Source organism: Pelodiscus sinensis, chromosome 24 (genome assembly GCF_052426305.1).
Source record: "Pelodiscus sinensis isolate ZL-2025 chromosome 24, ASM5242630v1, whole genome shotgun sequence".
NCBI classification, from domain to species: Eukaryota; Metazoa; Chordata; order Testudines; family Trionychidae; genus Pelodiscus; species Pelodiscus sinensis.
In genome coordinates this window covers 2,750,475-2,775,270 of record NC_143075.1, presented here as the reverse complement: position 1 = coordinate 2,775,270, position 24,796 = coordinate 2,750,475, and the positions used below count along the sequence as shown (strand labels likewise).

At 49.9% G+C, this 24,796-nt stretch overlaps 1 protein-coding gene across 5 annotated transcripts in view; it reads right to left on the bottom strand.

The window, feature by feature from the left end:
- NPHP4 (nephrocystin 4) overlaps positions 1–24,796 on the bottom strand; it is a 128,672-nt gene that overhangs the window by 91,199 nt on the left and 12,677 nt on the right. For all 5 annotated transcript variants that reach the window (XM_075906446.2, XM_075906449.2, XM_075906448.2 and 2 more), the window contains exons 5-7: positions 10,858–11,030; positions 9,824–9,888; positions 6,280–6,435 (exon numbers count right to left, since the gene is read on the bottom strand). In XM_075906446.2, the coding sequence (XP_075762561.2) occupies positions 6,280–6,435; positions 9,824–9,888; positions 10,858–11,030 (394 nt within the window). The remainder of the gene's footprint in view (positions 1–6,279; positions 6,436–9,823; positions 9,889–10,857; positions 11,031–24,796) is intronic.

The following is a 24,796-nucleotide window of genomic DNA, read 5'->3' as shown; positions in this document are numbered from 1 at the left end:
GTTTCAGATTAGCGCTGATTAATATGCGTGCGCTTTTGGGAGCTTAGGGTGAGCTTTCCACTACCAGATAGGGGTTCTTTTTTCTTTTTTTCCCCCCAAAAGAACAATTCATTCTCGTCACAGCTTCGCGATGGGGGTTCTCTGAAATTACGAAGGCTTTTAAGCTACATATTTCACGGCTACTGTCACTATTTGAGAGTAACCGAATCCAGCTTCCAGGGCTCGTTGTCAAATGGTCGAGCTCATTCAGCTCCGGGCGGATGGTTAAGGTTCTAAGTGAGATAACTTACGGAAAGGGGAGGAATGGCTGGCAGTCCCTGAGAGCCCTTTATTCTCTGTCACCTTAATTCCTGTTGCCACTTTCTTCATCCCTTCTCCAGAACAAACTGAGATGCGTTTCCAGCAATTTACACTCTTTGCTTCCGTCTGGTCTCAGGGCAATTTATTCTACAGTCAATCCCCTTTCGACCAAATTCCTCATTTACTCTCTTCGTTACTATTATTTATGTGCCTTGCCGCAGCGCCAAAGGCCCTCAAGCACCGCCCCATGAGCTGTCTCTGTAAAGGCCACATGTTGACTTAAAGACTCCATGCGACATGGGGGTGACAATTCATTATGTGATGTGATAGGTTGATGGAGGAGGGAACATGTCAAGAAGTGAAAGCAGGGGACTGTGAATGCTGGGCCCTCCCTCCTCCTCTGCTACTGACGCACCAAGACACCGTCAACAATCACATCACTTATCTAATGTGCTAATGCCTCAGTTTACCCGGCTCAAAATGAGCCTTATTTCACGGAGACACTGAGTCTCAGTTGGTGAATATCTGTCAAGAGCTTTGTATTCTCTGATGAACAGTGCGACATACATTCAAAGAATTGTCACTTCATGTCAAATCCACAAGGGCACTTGCTTTTCCTTTTCCCGGAGCTTCACCTAGAGGTCTCTGCGCTATCATTTAAAACACATGGAGACAGACACATCCTCATGACTCCAGAGATGACTCACCAGAGCTGAGATTAGCCCAGTGTGAGGCCATTTATCCAGCACTCCCCCGTGCTGCCATTCTCTCCGGGGGGCAGACAGATGCCAGCCGGCGAGTCATTCCCAGACGGGCACCTGAGGCCTTGGCACAGCGGGCTCACAAGCTGTCATATGGATGCTACGTCTGGGGCTGCTCTATGTTTAGGCCGTGGACGGGCTTTTTTTGGCTTCTGAACAGCATGTTCTGTGAAATAGATTTATGCCTCTTGACTCTGCAGTATTAATGGGCTGTAATACGTGATGATAGCAAGTCACAGGATTGACTCACATGGACAGCTGAGCTTTTGCCTCTCCTGTTGCTCTCTCAAAAACTTCCCAAGACTGATCTGCTCCTATTGTTGTTCTCTCTTCCCTCCCACACCCCACATTTAAAGAAGAGGCAGAGCGGTTTGCTTTATTTTCTTTGCTGGCTTTTCAGGAAGCTAACACCAAAGAGGCGTGTCCTCAGTCTTTCCCTGACAGCCACCTGGCTTCCGTCCTCAGCTCCAGCCATCAATCTTCCGCACAGTGACTGGCTGCTCCAGTCCTACTTTGAGCCCCCTCCCCGGTGAGACCTCTTTGGGTGTACATTTCCACTCCAGGTCCCAGCCTAGCAACCGGTCTGTCTCTATGCTGCCTCCTTGTCCTAACACCAGCACTAGGGTCACCAAATGAACAAACAAACAAAAGGAAGTTTTTCCTCACACAGCACACAGTCAACTCGTGGAACTCCTCGCCAGAAGGCCAGGACTATAACTGCGTTCAAAAAAGAGCTAGATAAATTCATGGAGGTTAAGTCCATTAGCCAGGCTGGGCAGGAATGCTGTCCCTGACTTCTGTGTGTCAGAGGCTGGGAATGGGCAACAGAGGGAGTGAACAGAATAGGGAATCATCAAGTGATCCTACCCCTGAGGCACCTGCCATTGGCCACTGTCAGCAGACAGGACACTGAGCTAGATGGACCCTTGGTCTGACCCCTCCTGGTTGTTCTTCCCTTCTCTGTTCTGTAATTGTGTCAGTCAGGACAGGTCTACAAAAGCCAGATACACAGCCCTAAATTAAAACTAAACACCTCTGGACATTAATCTCTAAGGTGCCTTTTCCCCACGGGCCTCATTCTGCAATTTCATTTGCCTGAATTGTCCCAGTAGTTATCAGAGCTATTTCCATAAGGAAGGGACAGATGCAAAACAACCTCTCCTGCGTAGATAGTCACACCCAGTGCTATTGTCACTAACAACACTTGGATCAACACGCCAGGTAAAGCGCCCGTCTGAAAGGAGGCCAGGCAATAAAGGACATGGCTTTAGTGTCTAGCAATAAACAGGATCTTGCTGTAACATCATGAGGCACTCAGGCACGCTGTAAGCCACGAGGTCTTTTTTGGCCAATGATTTCCCTGTGTCATTCACCATCCAATAACATCACGTGGCCCATTCAAACTAGCACAGGCACCTGCAGCTCACGCAGCCGTTGGTTCGTACGCTCCGCCTGAGCCGTTCCGACATTCGGCCCACTCTAAAATACGAGCGCAGCGTCTCGACTGGCTTGCCGCGGCTGCGCTGCAGCAGTGAGATGTGAATAATTGATTGTGCTGTGTGCTGGCAGGCTCTTCTGCCACCGCCCAAGCAGAGCTAATGTGCCCTGCAGCCGGGGAGCCGGAGCAGGAAACCAGCTCCGGCAGGAAGCAGGGCTGCCTGTCTGCATCGGGGGAGGGCACCAGCTGTCAGTCGCTCCCGTCTCTGCTGAGATTCCAGGGGCATGAAAAGGAGAAAGGAAATCGGCACCCACATTTGAACCCGCGTGGGCGGCGTTAGCCTCTCGCCTGGCAGCGGGAAGAGCAAGGGCTCTGAAACTGGCCTGAATTACCCACCCCAAGCTCGCTAATGTGGTTCTCCACCCACAACCCTTCCTACAGGGCAGGAGGACTCAGCTGCCTACATGGCACCATCCCCTGCCTGGGCCACGTAAGGGTTGGTCTGCCCGGGGGGAGGTGGGGAGGCGGAGAGCAGACAGGGCAGAGATAGGGCCGTACAAAGTCCCACTTCCCCGCCCCGTATGGGGTCAGTGACGAATGAGAGACCAGGGTTACATTCCCTGTCCCAGCCCGTGTGGCCCACGGCTGTAGTGGGCAGGAGAGTCTAACAGAGCCAGGCTGCCGGGACACTGACCCACACCGGGGGCAGAGACGGGAGGCGCTGAGCAGAGGGCTCGGGTCTCAGACAGTAGCTGGTGGGACTCATGAAGTGTGTCAAAAAAGGTCTGACCCGGTCTGGCCGTTCTTTTGGCTGCCTTTCTTGGCCTATCCATGGGAGAGGTAGCAAACCCCACTGTCCTCCCAAAAGAAGCAGCACACTGGGGGGAACAGTGGGCTCCCCCCCACAGATATATCCAGGGACGGTCCAAGCTTCCGTGATCCGTGGCAGGGATAACAAACACTTCCCGGCTGCTCTGTAGCTTGCCACGTTACACGGGAGAGCTCCCGAACCGCCTCCTCTCTGGGCAAGGGCATCGAAGAACACTCTGTCCTCAGAGCGACTGCTTTCAGAGCAGCAAAACACACCGCGACCCAGCATTGCGCCCTGCATTTAGCGCCCATAAGAAACCGGAGGAAACATCCACCGGGCACAGGACAATGGCTACTGAGGCACAGGTACCACCGACCAGTCCACAAGTGGGTTTTTTAGCACATGACAGGGCCGGCTACACCTCAGCCAAGAGACGAGCCTCTGGGATTCTCACTTGGGGGTGTCTAACAGGTGTGTGGTGAGCAAGACACGAGAAGTCATTCTTCCACTCTACTCTGCGCTGGTTAGGCCTCAGTTGGAGTATTGTATCCAGTTCTGGGCACCCCATTTCAAGAAAGATGTGGAGAAATTGGAGAAGGTCCAGAGAAGAGCAACAAGAATGATGAAAGGTCTAGAGAACATGACCCATGAAGGAAGGCTGAAAGAATTGGGCTTGTTTAGTTTAGAAAAGAGAAGATTGAGGGGGGACATGAGAGCCGTTTTCAGGTATCTAAAAGGGTGTCATACGGAGGAGGGAGAAAACTTGTTCATCTTGGCCTCTGAGGATAGAACAAGAAGCAATGGGCTTAAACTGCAGCAAGGGAGGTTTAGGTTGGACATTAGGAAAAACTTCCTAACTGTCAGGGTAGGCAAGACATTGGAATAAATTGCCCAGGGAGGTTGTGAAATCTCCATCTCTGGAGATATTTAGGAGTAGGTTAGATAAATGTCTATCAGGGATGGTCTAGGCAGTATTTGGTCCTGCCGTGAGGGCAGGGGACTGGACTTGATGACCTCTCGAGGTCCCTTCCAGTCCTAGGATTCTATGATACACAGCAGAGTTATATCGGAATAACTATGTGAGCATCCACACAGCAATTCCGCTATTTCGAAATAACAGATGGCTTGTTCTGGCTTCTGTAAACCTCATTCTACAAAGAATAATGCCTATTCCAAAATAACAGCAATAGAGAGTCTACACAGCCTCTATTCCGAAATAGCCCCCACTAGGGCCATTCTGAGTATTCTTCCTGGGGCTCTAAATCGAGAGAGCACGTCTCCATTAGGGAAGCCGGCCTCGGACTCCTTTTGAGGCTTCCCTGCAGTGTAGACGTGCTATTTCAAAATAAGCTATTTCGGAATCACTATTCCAGAATAGCTTCTTCTGAAATAACACTGCAGGGTCGACGTAGCCTCAGCTGGCCACTGAGAGCGTGCGGATGGGAATCCTGCTCCTCCTGTTTATTTCTCAGATGAGGTGTCGCGGTGGTTCCTTCACGGGCGAGCACAGTGTTTTAGTGGCCAGCTCTCTCGCTGGCAGCCCCAACGACTGGCACTGTCCCAGCGACAGCGCACGCTGCGCCTCACGGTAGGCCCACCTGCATCTAGTCGGCACTGGGGGAGGGGAGGAAAGCAAATGTCTGTCTAATAAGGCCACAGTGGCCTGGAAATCCAGGCATCTGATGGAGTGGCTTTTACCCACAAAAGCTTGTGCCCTAATGAATCTGTTGGCCTCCAAGGTGCCCCGGGACTCCTCGTTGTTTTTGTCTTCCCATTGGAAACACCCTGACGAGCGCAGTCTTGGAACGAGCCCCTGGAAAACACTCCTCTGTGTGTAACAGCACCGGCCTGACCTGTCCAGCTCACTACGCTTCCGCTTCCCCTGAAAGTATCAGTCCTGGGGTGGGGAAAACGATCCAGTTTCCCTGCTGCTCTCCCTTTTGCCTTCTGCGTGGCTCCCATTCCTCCAGGTGCCCTAGCCCCACCTACAGCCCCGCCCCCTCTGCCGAGGCCCCGCCCCCATGGGAAGAGGAGGGGGCAGGGCAGTGTGCCCAGTGCTCCCCAGACTCCCTGGACCTCTGGGAAGGAGTAGAGAGGAAGGGGAGGGTACACGCAGCACGGCTCCCGGAGCACTGGGGAGGGGAGGAGATGGTTCCAGCCTCCCCAGCCAGGAGCACAGGGCAGGTGAGCCTTTGGGGCAGCCACACTCCGCCCCCAGAACACCTACAGTAGGCACGCAGGGGGCGGTGTGCGGTGGGGCCAGGCTGGCAGTGTCCCTCGCCTAAGCCACCGGACGCCCCTGGGGCCAGGCCTTTCTTGTGCCCCATAGCTGGTGCCAGACCACACCAATGGCATTGTCCTGAGAAGCAGCCGGTGCGTTTGGCTCGGCCCACAAACCGGCCCTAGACGATGGGGGTAAACTTAAACTGGGGGAGGGGGGCTCTGTCTCTCCTTTGGCTCACAACAGCATGAGCCCATTGGCCACCATGGAGCTGGTCCCGCTTTGTGACGGGGCAGTGGCCGGGAGAATCAGGCTCCCTCTAGAAATACCTTTGTGCCGGACTGTGCATTCTGCACACCAGCTGTTCTGCAATGACCCCTCCCCAGTGCTCTTCAGCACCCCCTCCCTCCTCGCCATCCCCACCGTCCCTCGCCCGACCCGTGGTTGGCTCCTCGCTTCCCGTCCTGCAATGGTCACGCTGGCAGGTGTGTGGTTCAGGGCTCTCTCCTCCCTCCCGCAATTACTGACTGGTGGGGGTGGCCTGGGGCCTTAGAGAGCTCACAGGCTTGGCTCTGTCGGTAAGAGAGGACCCAGCTGCAGCCGCAGCCCGGGCCATACCAATCCAAGTGCCCACAGACAGACAAGCGGGCAGAGTCCAGAGCAACTCGCGAGCACCTTGCTTGGGGCCACCGTCCTGCCCTGTGGTGTGACTTGCACGTGCAGGAATCAGGATGAAAGGAACCCTTACTTGTTTCCCCATGTGTTGGTAGCAAGCCAGGGATCTTCTCCAGCCCAGACACCAGCGTGTTCTCAGGGAAGAGGTGGTACGTGGCCTCGAGGGGCGGGTGCCGCCGCAGGGTGTACTGGAGGTGAGTGTTCTCTACCACCGTCATGTATTTATTCTCTAAAGAGGAGAAAACATGGTGCAATATTGAAAACACACAGAGACCAACTCACTGTGATGCCACCCGCTGGAGACACAGATCAAATGGCGGTATCAAACAGGCCCGCTTTAGCAGCAATGAAACCCGCCATCCTGCCCTCCCCAGGCGAACACCCCATCCCCTAGGCCACGCTGGAACCCGCCCCACCGCCTTGCTCTCAAGACACCCTTTATCCCACCTGCCCATGGGGCGGTTGGGGGGGAGGGGACCCAGGACTCGAACCCGCCACCCTGCCTTTAAAAAGTCGCTTTTCTTCATTAATTAATATGGAGCCTTTTCACGCTTAGCTTTAAGAGGTCTGGGTTTACAGCTCATCCCCCTGCAACTTCATGGTGAGCGAAAACAATGCACGGACTCTGGAGGATTATGATTAAGCAACTCAGAATGACTTGGTTCTACTCTCACTCAGCTGTGGAGACGTTAGAAGAAAAACCCGTCTCTTCTTCAACAGCCCTGCCACTCAATGCTCTTGTTTAGGTGGCTCCGTAATCTTGTGTGCTTTATGCAAGTCTGCAGTGAGACGTATCTTCAAACGACCAGCATCTGAGTCCCCTTCAGAAAAGAACTGGGGCTGCACAGAGCTGATTTGGGGCGCGTTATTCCGTGACATCACAACTGTCCGCCAATGAGAGCACCCTCCAAGTTCGATTTAGCGGATCTTAACTAGACCTGCTAAATCAAACTCTGGAAGATTGATCGTGGCAGCAGTAATCTTCCATTTAGTGAAGACATGTCCTTAGTCCCTGCATTAATGGGCAGGTATTGGCTTTGTTTGCTAGTTTAGGGAGTCTGGTTTTCCTTGCTAGGAAAGAAAATAGGTCATTGTGGAAGATCATTTTGAGAGACTGTGTCCTAGGCAAAAGTGAGGGAAACAAATCTAACAAGTCTTAGTAGCTTAGGCTTGATTGCTGTTCCACTAAGTTTTCTTTCAGTTGCATTTTGTTGTTGAAAGCAACTTTAAATCCACTCCCTTGCTCATTTCCTTTGAGCAAACTGTAGAATAAGTTAGCTGAAATTTGCTAAAACTGCTCAGAATATTTTTCCGTATGGTCAGTTTAGAGTTGGGCCAAAACCATAGCCACGTATTCAAATCCACATTGGTTCCCACATTTTGCCCGCCAGTGTAGGTTCAGCAAAATGGGACCAAGAACCAAATACCCGTTTAAATCTGCAAAATAAAAGCCTACCAAGCAAGGTTTTGCAAAATTTAAAAAATTGCCCCTGGCTTAACCTGTTTTGATTATGTGAATATGTTTTCCCCGGGTTCCAGCAGCAGACATTGGAGCCACGCTGTCATCGCCAATATCCCAGTGCTGTAAACCCCCCTGGAGCCCTGACATTGGGAAGAGAAAGCATGGGTCTGACTAGCATGCCAGGAGGCAGAAATACAATGAAGCTCCTTCCACGGACTCCAGTGGGCACTGGATTGGACTCCTCATCTCTGCAAACATCTGGTGAAAAAAGTAGCTTCTGAAAGCAAAACTGGCGACAGTGCAGCTGCTTCTCCATCCCGCTTCCTCGTCTGGGATGATCCGACCGGTTCTCGGGACAATCTGCTGCGGCTCAGCTTTGCTCCAGTTCATCTAGCACGTTCAGTCCCGACCTGCAGGAAAGCAGCACCTACAGGAACAAGGTCCTTGCTCCAGGCTTTGCAAGGCATCTGGCTCTTGTGTTTAATATTTTATAATGCGCGGTGCACGCCTGTGGGCAGTGTTCAATCAATACAGCTCTATGAATAATTGAAGCCTGTTTGTGTGGAACTGCTGCGTCAGCGTTCCTTGCCAGGATCCACAGAGGCACCTTCTTCCATTCATTGCCCGGCTCTCTGTGCCCCCGGCCTGTACAGCCAGCCAGACTGGGCTTGAGAGCTAAGCTCTGCTACGGTCACCTAGCCCTGTCGCGCACAGAAGTGGGAATCACCGTCACGTAGCCTAGAAAGCACAGATCGCGAGCCCATTTCCCAGGCAAAGGAAAAAGAACCCTTCCTTCTTCCTTCGCGAGACAAACAGCTGGCAGGGAGGGTCTGGCCGGTGCTTGGCCCTGCCATGAGGACAGGGCACTGGACTCGATAACCTCACGAGGTCCTGTCAGTTCCAGGATTCCTTGTTTTCAGTCTGGTCCTTTCCAACGTAATTAATGGGGTGGCTCACCTCAGTGTCTCTGTCGCGAAGGCTGCCCACTGCCAGGCAGGAGAGAGAGACTCAGACCATGGCTCGGTGCCCACTCTTCCGCCTGTGCTGTGGATGTGGTGCAGGAAGAGAACTCCCTATGCGCTCCTGGGGAGCCGCTATGGTGCAGGGTTACAGGTCAGAGGGAGACCTGGTTGGGGAATCCTCTGGGAACTGCCCACGTTCCTGGTGCTGCACAAGACGCTGCCTGCAGACTCCAGGCCCTGAAGAGCGTACAGTCCCAGGGCCTGACCCTGCAGAGACTCACAGCCATGGTTAGCTTTATTCCCGTTGAGCAGAGCCACCAGGACAACCCCCAGGCGCTCAGCTGAGCCCGAGTGGGAGTCTTTGCCGGATCAGGGCCAGACCGCGGGCATGTGCTCCTGGGAGGTGACGGCTGCAGCAGGAATCGAGCCCTCTCCCCCTGACACCCCAGCACCAGGCCCCTGCACAAGCAACAGCCATTGGCAGCCATGTTGTAGATGAGGCTGCCGGTAGCCATGGCAATGACAAAGAGCCCTGGTGGCTGCCAACCCAACTGCCCATGAGCAACTATGGACCCTGGGCTTGAACAGCCTGGCACACTGCACCGGGGCATCTCCCAGCAACCACCAGCCCCCTTCTCGGCTGGCTTCGCTTCGGCTCCGTTTGGGGCGGCTGGGCAGCCGGACGTGTGGCACGCTAACACAGAAACCAGCCCACGCCGCCTCCAGCGGACGAAGGAGCGGCCATGGGAGCTCCCAGCCCTGCCCCTAGCCCCACCCCCACCCCCAGACAAAGGAGCGGGCGTGGGAGCTCCAGACCCGTCCCTAGCCCCGCCCCTAGCCCCGCCCCCAGACAAAGGTGCAGGCGTGGGAGCCCCTAGCCCCGCCCCTGCCCCGCCCGCAGACAAAGGAGCAGGCGTGGGATCCCCAGACCCACTCCTAGCCCCACCCCTTCTGCTCAGGCCCCGCCGTTAGCACCACGGGGACAGAGGAGGGCACGTGGCACCAGCCTCTGCGGCCCCGGAGCAGGGGGAGGGCGGGTGCTGGAGGCAGCAACACTCTACCCCATGCGCCTACAGCAGGCGTTCTGGGGGTGGAGAGTGGGCGGACCTATGCCTGGCGTTTTGGGAAGGCAACGCCTGCCCCCGCCGCTTATACCCGCCGCTCCGGTAGCAAGGAGTTCTGTAGGTTCTTACGTTCGATCGGGTCCTGCAGGAGCGGGTGCAGGAGCGCTCGCGGCGTCCCATGATACAGCTTGAGCCTAGAGTTAAAGGGAAGCGCATTTTAGATAATTACAGTCCAGAACGAATTTCCCACAGTGGGTCTGTGGCTCAGGACATAGCCAGCCCCTGTCCCCATCACATCGACTCTTGGCCAGCAAGAGAGGACAGCAGCTTACTGAGATGCCAGGATATAGATAGACCCTGGCTCTTACCCACCCCCCCACCCGCCCCCGCCATTGCTGATGGGGACGATTCTCAAAACAGGGAGGGTTTCCAGGGACTAACAGGTGTCACAGGGAGCCTGACAATGTCACCATAAGAACATAAGAACACTGAGAATAAGTCCAACCAAAGGTCCATCCTGCCCAGTGTCCTGTCCTCCGACAGTGGCCAGTGCCAGGTGCCCCAGGAGTGAACAGAACGGGGAATCATCAAGTGATCCTTCCCCTGTCGCCCATTCCCAGCCTCTGACAAACAGAAGCTACAGACACCTTCCCTGCCCATCTTGACTAACAGCCATGGATGGACCTGTCCCCCGTGAATTTATCTAGCTCTTTTTTGAACCCTGTTATAGTCTTGGTCTTCACAACATCCTCTGGCAAGGAGTTCCACAGGTTGACTGAAGAAATACTTCTTTTTGTTTGTTTTAAACCTGCTACCTATTCATTTCATTTGGTGACCCCTAGTTCTTGTGTTATGGGAGCAAGTAAATCACTCTTCCTTATTTACTTTCTCCACACCAGCCATGGTTTTATCGACCTTTCAATCGACCTTAGTCTTCTCTTTTCCAAGCTGAAAAGTCCCAGTTGTATGAATCTCTCCTCATATGGCAGCTGTTCCAAACCCCTCATTATTTCTGTTGCCCTTTTCTGAGGCATGCAAAGGGAAGCAGCCACCTGGAAAGGTAGTCCTGCCTACCACTTAGTGGGGGGATATGTAAGGAAGCGAAAGCAGGTCTGGGAGCAGGGGAGCGTCTCCTTGTTCCTGTGGCAGCCGGCAGCACCTACCCTCTGTCTGTCGTGGCCATGTCTGTTGGCTCTGACTTGCTGTTGAACAGGTGCAGAATTCCAAACCCGCACGTCAGATCCTGGTGCGTCCCCTCTCGCGTCTTGGCTGCCGCCACCACTTCCACCACGGCAACGATGCTGGGGTGGTTTAAAGATGTGTGGAAGTAAAGAGTCTGGGGAGGAGGAAAGCACAGGGCAGATTTTAAGCCTGAGGGGAACAGCTGTTAGCAGCTTAATGCATGTTACAGCTGGAGAGCACGTCCAGGTACAGCCGAAGTGAACATGCAGAGAAACATCCCGAGAGCGAAACACAGCAATCTGGGACATAATGGCCGGTGGCTCCCAAGGCCTGGGAGGATCACTAACCGTAACCCTTCCACACTCACACACTAGGCCACCGGGGAACATTTTTAAGAGAGATCCTACTAGAAAGCGGAGAGTTCTTGGGGCCTGTTTGCCAACGGGGCTGAGCCTTCTTACGCCTGTGCAAGGCCTGGCACCGTTTGCCTGCCTCTGTGATCATCAAAAAGTGGAACCTTCGGGTCGGATTGATTCCCTCTGACGGAGAACTCCCCTTGGAGCTGAGCCGGGGAGAGAAATCTGCGCTCTGTGCCTATTATCGCCTTACTGGAAAGTCCCTCCCACACCTCTCCACGGGATCCAGCATCGAGCCAGCGTGTGTCTGGGCTACTGCAAATATGCCTCACTGGAGAAAGACCCTGCAGGTGGTCCACGAGCTACAGATGGTCCATCGGACAAGGGCCTTTGGAGATCACAACATGCCATTCTCCACCCATACTCTGACTTGGATGATAAGACCACTCCTGCTACAACCACAGAATCCCAAGGCTGGCAGGGACCTCAGGAGTCATCGAGTCCAACCCCCTGCTGAAAGCAGGACCAACCCCAGCTAAGTCATCCCACCTCTGCTTTTAAAAGCCCTAGACAGCCATGTACTTCGCTTCTCATCCCACTCCTTCGGGGACCATCGGGCTGCTATGGAGCCAGGCCTCATGCACAGAGGGGAGAGGGGAGACCATTCCAGATGAAAGCACCATCAGGTGTAGAAATAGCAGCCGTCAAAGACCCAGTGGGGAGCAAATTTCCCTCCTTAGGTGGGCATTCCCCTGAACTGCCGGGACGGCCCAGCTTGTGGGTCCAAGAACGGTACCACTGAGGCCTCCCAATCCAGCCCAGTACGTTCCGGGGGAGAAGTGATCTGTGTGCGTCTCTGCTCCAGAACTGTCCCATGGGAAGGGCAGCTAGGAACAGACCTGCCTCGGCCACGTACCAACACAAATTCACCAACACAAATGGAGACATTTAGGGCTAACGCGAGTAAATGTCACAAACCCCGAGAACGAAGAGCGTCGTGACAGTGGCCCAGTTTCCCAGCCAATAAGGATCCGTTATTCTTAAGCTGCAAATTCCATAGAAGTACGGTTCAAAGGTTTCAATTGACCTGATGAGCCTATTGTGAGCTTGAGGCTGAAAAAGCAAAGGGACTGGAAAAAATCGAAGGCCTGTCATGACCTTCACCTGCGCTGATGTGGAAACGAATTGTCCGTGAGGCTCAACAGTATAGTCTGGACCTGAGAGTCAAGAGGGAAAGGGGGTGGCTGAAAGCCCAGTTAATCCTTCTATTAACCAGTCATTCTCCTGGTGCCCCAGAGAAAACAGCTGCAGCAATCACTGGCTGTCAGGGAGGGATAACAGAGAAAGGCATTAAAACATCAGCCCCGAGAAATAAATCGTTATTCTATTAACTGTTACAGCAAAATGATGACATAATGACCACTAACTGCTGACAAGTGGCGGGGCCCAGAAAGAACTGTGCTTTGGCCTGCAAAGAATGGGCAAGTAGTTAATCAAGTTTACCATTGTCCCTAAATGCTAATAAAAGTGTTACTAACATGCCCCTCTCCTATAAAGTAGCAACTGCCTTCCCAAGTCAGGGTCACCTTGTGATCCATGCGCTACCACACGTGGAGCTTTTTCCCTCCTTTGGCGTTCTCCAAGGGAGTTAGGTTGCCCAGTTCTTAGGCTAGTACATCGACAAAGGGCAATCGGTGTCAGAGAAGAGCCTGGGAGACACAACTTCAGAATTTATCTGTAGGAACTGAGGGCTTCCTTCTCCCCTTGTTTACAGTGGAGTGACTCCTGATCTGCTCTGGAGTGATTAAAAGAATTACCTTGTGGAAACGGGCCCTGAATCCCCAAAGGGGAGACAAAATGAGCACGGTTCACAAATATGCGTGTAACCCACATCCTTTCTGGAGGTGGGGCACTGTCCCCAGGAGTGGTACTTAGACCACGTCAAGTCCTAGGGCCAGGGCTGTATTTCAAAATAACTCCCCTTTAGTCCAGTTTATACGTGGCGTGTCCACACTACCAAGCCCGTTTCACAATCATTATTATTTCACAATAATAGGCCACTTAACTTGAAATCTGTGCTCCCGCTTTCCTCGGGGAATAACGCTAATTCCAAAATAGTTATTTCAAAATAACAGTCAGGCGGACACTCCGGTGCCGCTATTTTGAAATAACAACTTCCCAGAGTCCTTCAGACTAATGACTCCCCAGAGCTTCCTGGTGCTCTAAGTCAAGGTAGCACGTCCACTTTAACAGAGCCAGCCTCGAACTCATTTCAAGGCTTCCCTGTGGCGAGGACATGCTATTTCAAATTTGTTAAATCAGGAGTTAAGTCGAATTTAGTAATTTTGAAATAGTTTCCTAGTGTGGACATGGCCACAGAAAGAGAGGAGGAGTTTCCTCTGTGGCCTTAGCTGAGAGCCTGCTGGCTTCTAGCTTCAGCTGCAGAGACTCACGGGCTGTGTCTAGACTGGCCAGTTTTTCTGGAAAATCAGACGCTTTTCCGGAAAAACTTGCCAGCTGTCTACACTAGCTGCTTGAATTTCCACAAAAGCACTGACTTCCTACTGTAAGAAATCAGTGCTTCTTGCGGAAATACTATGCTGCTCCCGTTCGGGCAAAAGTCCCTTTTGTGCAAAAGGGCCAGTGTAGACAGCTCAGATTTGTTTTGCGCAAAAAAGCCCTGATCGCAAAAATGGCAATCGGGGCTTTTTTGCGGAAAAGCGCGTCTAGATTGGCCATGGACACTTTTCCGCAAAAAGTGATTTTGCGGAAAAGTGTCCGTGCCAATCTAGACGCTCTTTTCCGAAAATGCTTTTAACGAAAAACTTTTCCGTTAAAAGCATTTCCAGAAAATCATGCCAGTCTAGACGTAGCCATGCACTAAGCTCCAGAGGTCCCGGGTTCAGCTCTGCTTATTGGCATTGTGTACACACTTAGGCTGTGTCTACATTGGCACCCCTTTCCGGAAAAGGGATGCTAATGTAGACTTTGGAATAGGCAAATCCACGGGGGATTTAAATATCCCCCACGGTATTTGCATTAAGATGGCTGCCACTTTTTTCCGGCTTGATGATAAGCCGAAGAAAAGCACCAGTCTAGACTTTCAAGTAGGAATAAGAAATTCTCCGGAAAAGGGTTTATTTTCCGGAGAATCACGTCTAGACTGGCGCTTTTCTCCGGCTTATCTCCAAGCCGGAAAAAAGCGGCAGCCATGTTAATGCAAATACCGCGGGGGATATTTATATCCTCCGCAGATTTGCCTATTCCAAAGTGCTACATTAGCATCCCTTTTCCGGAAGGGATGCCAGTGTAGACACAGCCGTAGATCTGATACAATGGAAGCCAATTAAATGTCCCTCAGCTGTGAATCAAGTCCCCTCATTACAAATCAGACATCACTTGTATGTGTTTATTTCTGTGAGTCTTTTGTACCTCGTTGCATTTGTAACGTGCACGTTGTTCACTCAATTCAGAAACGCATCCCCCATCTAGGGGCGGGGGTCCATGTGTGCACCGCTCTTTGTCAGCCCTTTATTTTAGCTAGAAACAGTGATGCTTCCAGAAAGGGAACAGAATTGTAACTGTTTACCGAGACCACTTAGCAACCATTATACCCAAGAGCTGATCGGTTCTCCGAGGGGGAAATAATTAAATCAATGCCAAAATATGGAATTTGTATTCATCAGCTAGGATCCCATGATTGGAAAATTCAAATCAGGCTCTGCAAATTCTCTGTGAAGGATTCATTCTGGTGACCGAATAGGTGATATTTTAATTCACCTTGCCATCATTGCTTATCTATGTCTGACAGTTGCACTCCATGGCAGGATAAATAGATTTATAAATCATTTGATAATCTAAGGTGTGCCCCAGAGGACATGCATTCTCTGAGGCGGTCCGCAATCGGCAGTTAACTTCCTTGCAGATGTCTGACCTCTTGAATGGCAGGTGTTTGCTCGCCTCGCCTCGCCTGGTAGGCATCATTAGCCCGGCTCCTGCTTGTGACTAAAGATACAATTTAAGAAGGAAGCCATTTTTTTCCTTAAGCAAACAGAATAACCCAGTGACCCATCGGACCCTGTGTCAACAGCACAGCAGCCTTCCCCTTTCATATTGTTTGTTTTGCAACACTCCTTCACTCCTGCATGTCAGCCCTGCTCTTTTGGTCAGGCGGCCACTTCACACCCCGGCACACACAGAGGCGGCCACTGGCAGCAGTGAAATACGCCATGGAGATTTCTCCTCAGCGGGGTACCATCCCAGCATCCAAAGTGCTACACAAGAGCACAGGTGACTTAAGGTCACATTCGGGAGGTGCACGGCCCACCCCACCTCCCTTGCAGCCACCAAAATTTGAGTTGCTAAATGGGGTGCTCCTGTGTGTCCCCTCCCCGTTCCTCTGGGTGGCCCCCCTGCAGCCGCTCCCCCACAGGCACCAGGCACCTGTGCACTAGAGCAAAGTCCTGCAGCTGCTAACGGTAATGGGCAACTTGGTCAGCTCCCAAACAACCTCCATTTTGTTCCCCTCCTTCAGCAGGCGTTGACCGAGGGCTCTCCTCAGCCGGCAGTGTCACCGGTGTTACAGGCCGGGAGGAGAGGGGAGCCCAAGACTGAAGGTGTCTGCCTGAGAGAGCTGTCGCATGGACTGGGGGCCTCTCGCTTCCGCAGCCGGACTAAGTCTGCATTTCCCAGAATGACAGTGACCCTCAGACCCCTGGCGTCTCCTCCTGCCTCCGTGGTCACCGCTTTACGGCACAGTCGGGGATCCCCTCGATCCTGCAGCCTCGTAGCAGCAAGGACAGACACCCCCAGCCAGTAGAATAGAGGGGTTATTGCTTCCCCAGGATACAGCCCAGACGTGACGTGGCTACAGGAGTCAAGGCCAGGATGCCTCAGACCCCTGAGGTTAGGGGGTCCAGCGCCCCCTTCCCTCTCCCCCTGACCCTCAGTCCTCAGCTTAGGTTGTTCCCTTCATGGTTCCCAGCCAGCAACTGATCCTTCCCCCGACACCTGGTGTCCGTCTCCTCCTCCCTCCCTTTGTCTCTCCCTGGAGAAGAGCCTTGTTCTCTGCTCAGGCCGGGACTAGGTGTCTGGACCAATGCACATGTGGGTGAGTCCGTGGGAATCACACAGCACAGCGCAGGGGGACCCCGGGTTACAGAGCAGACAGCCCCCCACCACTATGTCGCAGCGTCTCCTCCTCTCCTGGCTCCCTGGATCTCCTCCTGTCCCCCAGAACTTGCACCTTAGGTGACCTCATCCACTCCCACGGCACCAGCTACCACTGTTAGGTGGTGACAGACAGAGCCACTGACATGCCCCCACCTTCCCCCTCCCACCCACGCAGGACTGTCCGCTGGGGTGGGCCCCACTGCTGTCCAAAGCCCTGGTGCTGGGGAGAGAACAGCAGGAGGTGAGCCCTGCACCTGTCTGTGGAGGTCTCGGGGACTCCCTGTGGCTGCGGGGCAGAGCCCACGGGACTGTAGGGCTTTATCCATAACCAGGGGCAGATGACCGTTTTGCGGGGCCCCGGGCAGCATAATTCCGCGGGGCCCCCCTTTGCCACGGCACATGCGCAGTGATGCCATGCGCATGTGCAGCAGCGCCACGGCGCATGCGCGGGGCTTTCTGAAGCGCGGGGCCCGGGGCGGCCGCCCCATTCGCCCTGCTGTATATCCGCCCCTGTCCATAACAATTTCACCCGGAAATTTCACCCACTGCAGCCACTAGAATTACCCCCGGGATGAAATCACCCTGTTCCGTCAATCGGAACGCCCGGGGGCAGATCCTCGCATGGTGCAAACTGCCAGAGCCCTACCGGTGTCACTGCAGTTTACTCAGTGAGGATCTGCTCCAGCTTTCCTCCAAAGCCCGCTCCTTTCCTGCCTTTCTTATCGCCCTTGACAGCCCCGCTACCCCCCAGGCCCGCAGCTTCAGAGTCACCCTCAGTGACTTCCTCGCCTTCTTCCCCAAATCCAGATGCACATGAAAGCAGGTAAACCACGGACAGGACACAGAACAGCCCTAGGCCAGACTTGTCCTTTTTCCCTGCTGAAAAGCCTGGGAAATTAAATGCTACATTAACTAAATGGATGAGGTGCAGATGCAAAACAAGAATTGTGGAATCAAACACTGGCAGGTCAGGTAATTTGGAAATATAAGGTGTGGGCCTCAATGTAAATTAGGCCACATGGCACTGATCGTAGTATTTTCGACTGTGCGTTAGTGTAGGTTACTCCTAAAAAGGTTAAGAGCTCATGTATTATCTGTGCATTGTAAATACCCACTGTAAAGCATATTGGATGTGCAATATCATTTACTTAACGTTTTGGGAAGATGTTTAATATAAGAAAGGTCCTAAAATTTGTGTGCTGGATTTCACAAGGATAAGTGGCATCAAAATTATTATTTTGCACTTAGTAAATGAATTGTATAAAGTGCACACACACACACACACACATAAATCTAGAATTTATAAATGCAACTTTGTATCTAAAGGCTATAAACTAAGTTTACAAAGAGTTATACATTTTTAGTATCTGCTAAGGCTAGTGAAATGCTGGTGTTTATCTCTACTGTGTTGCATTATGTTTACTTGATTTTTTAAAAAAAAGTAAAACTGTACCAGTAAAGTAAAGACATTAAGTTGATGAATTATTCAAGCAGACAGGGAAGTAATGCATGTGCCAATAACACAACTAAATCTAATGCTGCTGAGATAATCTTTTAAATAAAGGAAATTAGAGTCTTTAATTTATGTGAAATTGTACTCTGGACAATATTTACCATTAAAACTGGAAAACAAACATAATTAGCCTCATCAGGAGAAAAGACTCCGCATTTCATCTCAGACGAGTGTCCAGAACAGGCAGCCTTTCCTGTTTGTACAAACACAACAACTACACCGAGTCACTCAAGTTGTTATGCCAGTCGTGTCTCTAAATGTCTGCCTTAAGGAATTTTCCAAGTTTTTATCTAATATATAAGTGGGGAAAATTCTCTTGAGTTGATTAAATTTGTAAAAAAAAAAAACCTTGGTTTTATAAATTACAAATGTCAAGGTAATGAGAGGAAAGTGCTATGCTTGAAGGATGTTGTTAATTTACTTGCTAATTCATTTTTCATTCTTAGAGTACCGCTGCCCTCTGCTGTCTGAACTCTAACATAGCACAAGACAAAAAACATTCGCAATGCCAGGCTGTTGTAGTCCTGTTGGTCCCAGAATATAGAGAGAAAAAGTGGGTGAGGAAATCTCTTTTATTGGACCAACTTCTGACGTTGTTCCACTAAAAGAGCTTACCTCGCCCACCTTGTCCCGCTAATCATTAATTATGCCCATTACCCAATATCCGGATTAACAAAAAGCCTGGTTTTTGCATTGACATTCAAATTGATTTGACATAATAGAGACACAACTGTATCCTAATGAGGCATCTGAGTCAAATCAGAGCCATATCCAGTACTTCATTTGTAAGCATTGTTATTGTTCTCCATGTATAAAAAGATAAGAGTGATGGCGTGCACTTAGGAGGAGAACAAAAGGCAGCCAACAGGTGAAAAATGAACAGCTGCACGGAACAGGGAAAATAGGCGCAATAGAAAACACCGGATCCTGCAGACAATTAGGGCCTGGTGTTCTGAAGTACCGAGTGTCCCTGCTTTTGCAGCTAGAGCTGTGTGGAATCAGACCTCTGAAAAGCAAATGCCCAGCCCAATAAACACTTGGTGGCAGCAGAATTGGATTGGATACTAAATAGGCACAGCTGAGCCCTCAAAATTAGAAATCTAGAAGACTGATTACATCCCATCTAAAATCAAGGGAAGGAGTTCCCTGTATATTGTCTAATGTTCTCCCCACTGTGATTTACAAAGAACTTGACCCAAGTCCTCTGCATCCATTCTGTATCTCTGTGCCCTACCCTTCTAGGATATTATGAAAGGTGATTGTTTCTTGCTCTGGGAATAACAGAAAATACAATATAGTCACATGATTAAAATATGTAAATCAAAAAGTCACGGTGTTATATATCTAATTAACACTCTTACTTTGAAGCTACTTTGGTTAATGTCTCCACAAAAACAGCCCATCTGCTGCTCTGAACTGTACTGTTCCAGGAAAGCATTCGTTAGGTCCATAACCTCACGGAGGATGGAAGCGCTTTTGCCTCGACTGAGGCTGGATATCATCTCTCTAGGGCAGAAAATAGCTTACGCTTGTTAAAAAATGCCTTGTTTATGTAAAGGGGGGTTTTGATTAAGAACCTTGTCGTCATATAGAGAAGTTCTCTGATCTATGCAAAAAGCGTCATGTGCAGCTTCTAGGATTAGCTGTGCAAATGGATAAAGTTCAACCTGATTGTCTCATCTAAAAAAAAATCCAGACTAGGGAAAGAAAAATTATTAGAAGTAGGTGGGACTGAAGAACAAAGAAGCCCTGCCATTGGACATAGAGACCAGTCATATTGACAGGATACATATCACTTCAGGAGTGGACGCAGAGATAGAACTGCTAGCTACATTAAATGACTGCTCCTTGGAGCAACTTGTGCTAGAAATCACAAGAAGGCAATTCTTCATGTAGTGCTAAGTAGAGCATAGGATCTGGTCCAAGAGGTGAATATAGCTTAACCATTCAGTAAATGTAACCATAATGTAATTAAATGCATCATCCTTGTAGGGAGGAAAGCGCCAAAAAACCCATCACAGTAGCATTTAACTTCAGAAAGGGGAACTGCACAAAAATGAGAACCCAGGTGAACAAAAATTAAAAGGAATAGTCACAAGGATGAAACGCCTGCAAACTGCAAGGAGACTATTTAAAAACACAATAATAGCAGCTTGAACTAAATGCATATCCCAAATTTTAAAAAAAAGCAAAATAATGGTACCATGGCTAAAACGTCAGAGTAAAACAGGCAGTTGCAGGCAAAAAAGCATCCTTTAAAAACTGGGAGTCAGATCCTAGTGAGAGCCCCAGAAAGGAGCATAAACTCTGGCAAGTCAAGGGTAGAAGTATCCTCAGGCAGGCCAGCGCAGAACCCGACGGACAACTAGCTAATAACAACAGCACTCTCTGTATATCAGATAGAACGGGCTGGGCAAATACCGGCCTGTGAGCCGGATCTGGTCTGCCATGGTTTGCCCCTGTTGGGCCCTCCACATCACCATATTTTGGGAGACTGCAGCTCCCATTGGCCTCAGATCACTGTTCCCAGCCAATGGGAGCTGCGATCACCCGTTCCTGCGGAGGTGAAGGTAAATATGGCAACGGTGGCCTATCCAGGGCAAACCCTAGTGAACCGCTGCTATTTCATTGCCCGCCCCTGAGATAGAGGAAGTCTGCCACACAGTCAGTGGGGCCACTGGATAACTAAGATGCTAAAGGAGCACTCAAGGAGGACCAGACATTTGCAGGAAAGCTAAATGAATTCTTTGAATCAGTCTTCACTGCAGAAGATGTGGGGGCGTTCTCCACACCCAACCCTTTTCTTTTTAGGTGACAGATCTCAGGAACAGTCCTAGATTGAGGCATCAGTAGGGAAGGTCCTAGAACAAATTAAGGAACTAAACAGCCACATGGCACCAGGACCAGACGGTATCACCCAAGCGTTCTGAAGGAACTCAGATATGAACTTGCAGAACCAGTAACGGCGGTATGGAACCTAGAGCTTCAATAACCTCTGTGCTACATGACTAGAAGACAGCTAATGAAATGCCCTTTATAAAAAAAAAAAGGCTCCAGAGGTGATCTTGGCAAGGACAGGCTGCTATGCCGAACTTTAGTGCCAGTCAAATAGATTGAAACAATAGTAAAGAACAGGATTATCTGACATGTAGAAAAACCAAATTTATTGGGCAAGAGCCAACACGGTTTTGTAAAAGGAAATCCTGCCTCACCAATCCATTAGAATGCATTGTAGACATCAACAAGCATGTGGACAAGGGGATCTAGGGGACACACTGTACTCCGACAAGGTCCCACACCAAAAGCTCATAAGCAAAGTAAGCTGTCACAGGTAAGAGACAAGGGCCTCTTGTGGTTCAGTAACTGGTTAAAAGACAGGAGACAAAGAATAGAAATAAATGGTCAATTTTCACATTAGGGAGAAGTAAATACCAAGGTCTCCCAATGACTTGTACTCCTCAACATAGTCATAAATGATCCAGGGAAAGTGGTAAACAGCGAGATGACAAAATTGGCAGACAACACAAAATTAATCAGGATAGTTAAGTCCAAAGTTGACTGTGAAGAGTTACAAAGGGATCGCACAAAACCAGCTGACTGGGCAACAAAATGTCAGATGAAATTCAGTGTAGATATGTGCAGAATAATCCACAATGGAAAAATAATCCCAACTGTACACACAAAATGATGGTTTCTAAATTGGCTGCTACTGCTCAAGAAAGAGACGTTGGCGTCATTATGGATAATTTTCTGAAAACTTCCATTTGTAGCAGCAGTCAAGAAAACTAGCAGAACGTTAGGCACCATCAGAAAAAGGACAGATAACAAGGAAGAAAATATCATAATGTCACTAATAAATCCATGGTCTGCCCACCTCTTGAATACTCACACAGTGCGAGTTACCCCATCTAAAAAAAAGATTCCCCCATATTACAATATGTATGCAGGAATAGTGTCCCTAACTTCTGTTTGTCAGAAGCTGGGAATGGGGAGGAGATCACTTGATGATTCCCTGTTCTGTTCATTCCCTTTGGGGGTACATGTCCACAGCAGCGTTACTTCGGAATAATTGACGTTATTTCAAAGAGCGCATCTACACAGCAAGCCGTTGTTTTGAAATAATGTTGAGCTGGAGGACTTCTTACTCCAACTCCCGTAAGCCTCATTTCATGAGGAGTAAGGGAAGTGGAAAGAAGAACACTCTTCCTTCGACTTGCTCCTGTGTTCACAGGGCCAAAAGCCACATTAAGCTATTTTGACTTCAGCTACACAATAGACTTAGCTCAAGTTGCATAGCTTAATTGGAGTTTTGCCCTGCATTGTAGACGTGCCCTGGGGCACCAGGCACTGGCCACTGTCAGAAGATAGGACACTGGCCTAGCTGGACCTTTGGTCTGACCCAGTCTGGCCATTCTTACGTTCTTATGTTCTGTGAAAAGGTGCAGTGAAGGGCAACAGAAATTATTAGATGTTTGGAACAGCTTTCAAGAGAGGGGAGATTGAAAAGACTGGGACTTTTTATCTTAGACAAGAGATGACTGGGGGGATACAATAAGGCTACGTCTAGACTACATGCCTCTGGCGACAGAGGCATGTAGATGAGGCTACCAGGCATAGGAAAATGAAGTGGTGATTTAAATAATCGCCGTTTCATTTAAATTTACATGGCTGCCGCGCTGAGCCGACAAACAGCTGATCAGCTGTTTGTCGGCTCAGCGCTGTAGTCTGGACGCGCAGGTGTCGACGTCAAAGGTATTTGTCTACCACCCAGGTATGCCTCCTGGGATGAGGTTTACCTGGGTGGTCAACAAATGCCTTTGATGTCGACACCTGCGCGTCCAGACTACAGCGCTGAGCCGACAAACAGCTGATCAGCTGTTTGTCGGCTCAGCGCGGCAGCCATGTAAATTTAAATGAAGCGGCGATTATTTAAATCGCCGCTTCATTTTCCTATGCCTGGTAGCCTCATCTACATGCCTCTGTCATCAGAGGCATGTCGTCTAGACGTAGCCTAAAGGTCTGTAAAATCCTAAAGGATGTGGAGAAAGTGAATAAGGAAATGTTATTTACCTCTTCACTCAAAACAAGAACTAGGGGTCACCCAATTCAATGAATGGGCAGCAAGCTCAAAACAAACAAAAGCAAGTATTTCTTCACCCAATGCACAGTCAACCTGAGGAACTCCTTGCCAGGGGATGTTGTGAAGGCCAAAAGAATGACTGGATTAAAAAAATAGATGCATTCCTGGAGGATAGATCCATCAATGGCTATTACCCAGGACGCTCAGGGGTGCAGCCCTATGCTCTGGGTGCCAAAGGCTGGGAGTGGACGACAGGGAATGGATCTCTCACTAGCTTGCCCTGTTCTGCTCACTCCCTCTGAAGCATCGGGCACTGGCCACTGTTGGGACATAGGGCTAGATGGCCCACTGGTCTGACCCATTATGGCCATTCTTGTGTTCTTAGGAACAGGAGGCGTGTACAATCATGCCTGGCAAAGCTACAGACTCTTAAAGAAAGGACAATGGAAGGTTCATTGGCTAAAGATTTGCAAACACTCCACTTCCACCTGGAAGCCACCCAGGTCAGAGGCTTTTACATCCAGTTTTAAGTAAAGCCAGGGAGGGCGGAGCTGCGTGAGGCTGGCAGTGGCTACAGCATAGGCTGAGAAAGCTGAGGGTGCACAGAAATGAAGCCGGCGATTCACAGTTTATTACAGTATCTGTGAAAACATACAGGGTGGATGTTCTGAAGTGACCAGGAGCTGAACTCTTCCCTTACAGTCTAAAGAACATCCGTCCGATTGATGGTACAAGGCAGAGCAGTTTGAGGTTACGCTCACAGGAGATGGCTACATGATTTATGATGGAAAAAAACCTCTTTTACTGTCTAACATTCAGGGACATAAAAACTCATCATTATTACTCATTATTTATGCAGGCCCATTAGTACACATGGCATTTTATCTATCATGTGGGATGGGCCTGGTGTCCATCTCTGAATTCTTTCCATCACTTCTATGTCAGGTTTTTATCTCCATGATTTATTAAACGTACTGTGTCACTGTTCACTTGACCATTGCTAATACTAAAAAGCATCCAGCTATGGCAATTCTGGATAGTCAGAAATTGGGGAGGGGGGGGGGGAGTAGGAGGAGTCTTGGGATGTAATAGCAGGCATAAAGAATTAATGAGACAGAATGGGGGGGAGGGGAGGCAAAACCAAATCAGTATGTTGCCTGTTATATGAATGTGAGAAGTATGGGGAATAAGCAGGAAGAACCTGAAATGCTAATAACTAAACACAACTGTGACATAGTTCGCATCGCACAGACTTGATGGGATAATACGCATGACTGGAATATTGGTAGTGAAGGGTACAGCTTGCTCAGGAAGGATAGGCAGGGAAAAAAAGGAGGAGGTGTTGCTTTATATATTAAAAATGTCTCCACTTGGGCTATGTCTAAACTACATCCCTCTTTTGAAAGAGGGATGTAAATTAGACATAGCAAAATTGCAAATGAAGCCGGGATTTGAATCTCCTGCGCTTCATTTGCATAATCGCATCATGGCATTTAAAAAAAAAACGCTATTTTGAAAGTGAAACCGTGGTCTAAACGTGGTTCTTTCTAAAAGAAAAGCCTTTTTCGAAGGATCCTGTAAACCTCATTTTTTGAGGAGTACAGGATCTTTCAAAAAAGGCTTTTCTTTTTAAAAGAACCATGTCTAGACCACGGTTTCACTTTCAAAATAGCGTTTTTCAAAAAAACCGCCATGACGCGATTATACAAATGAAGCACAGGAAATTCAAATCCCGGCTTTGTTTGCAATTTCAATATGTCTAATTTACATCACTCTTTCAAAAGAGAGATGTAGTCTAG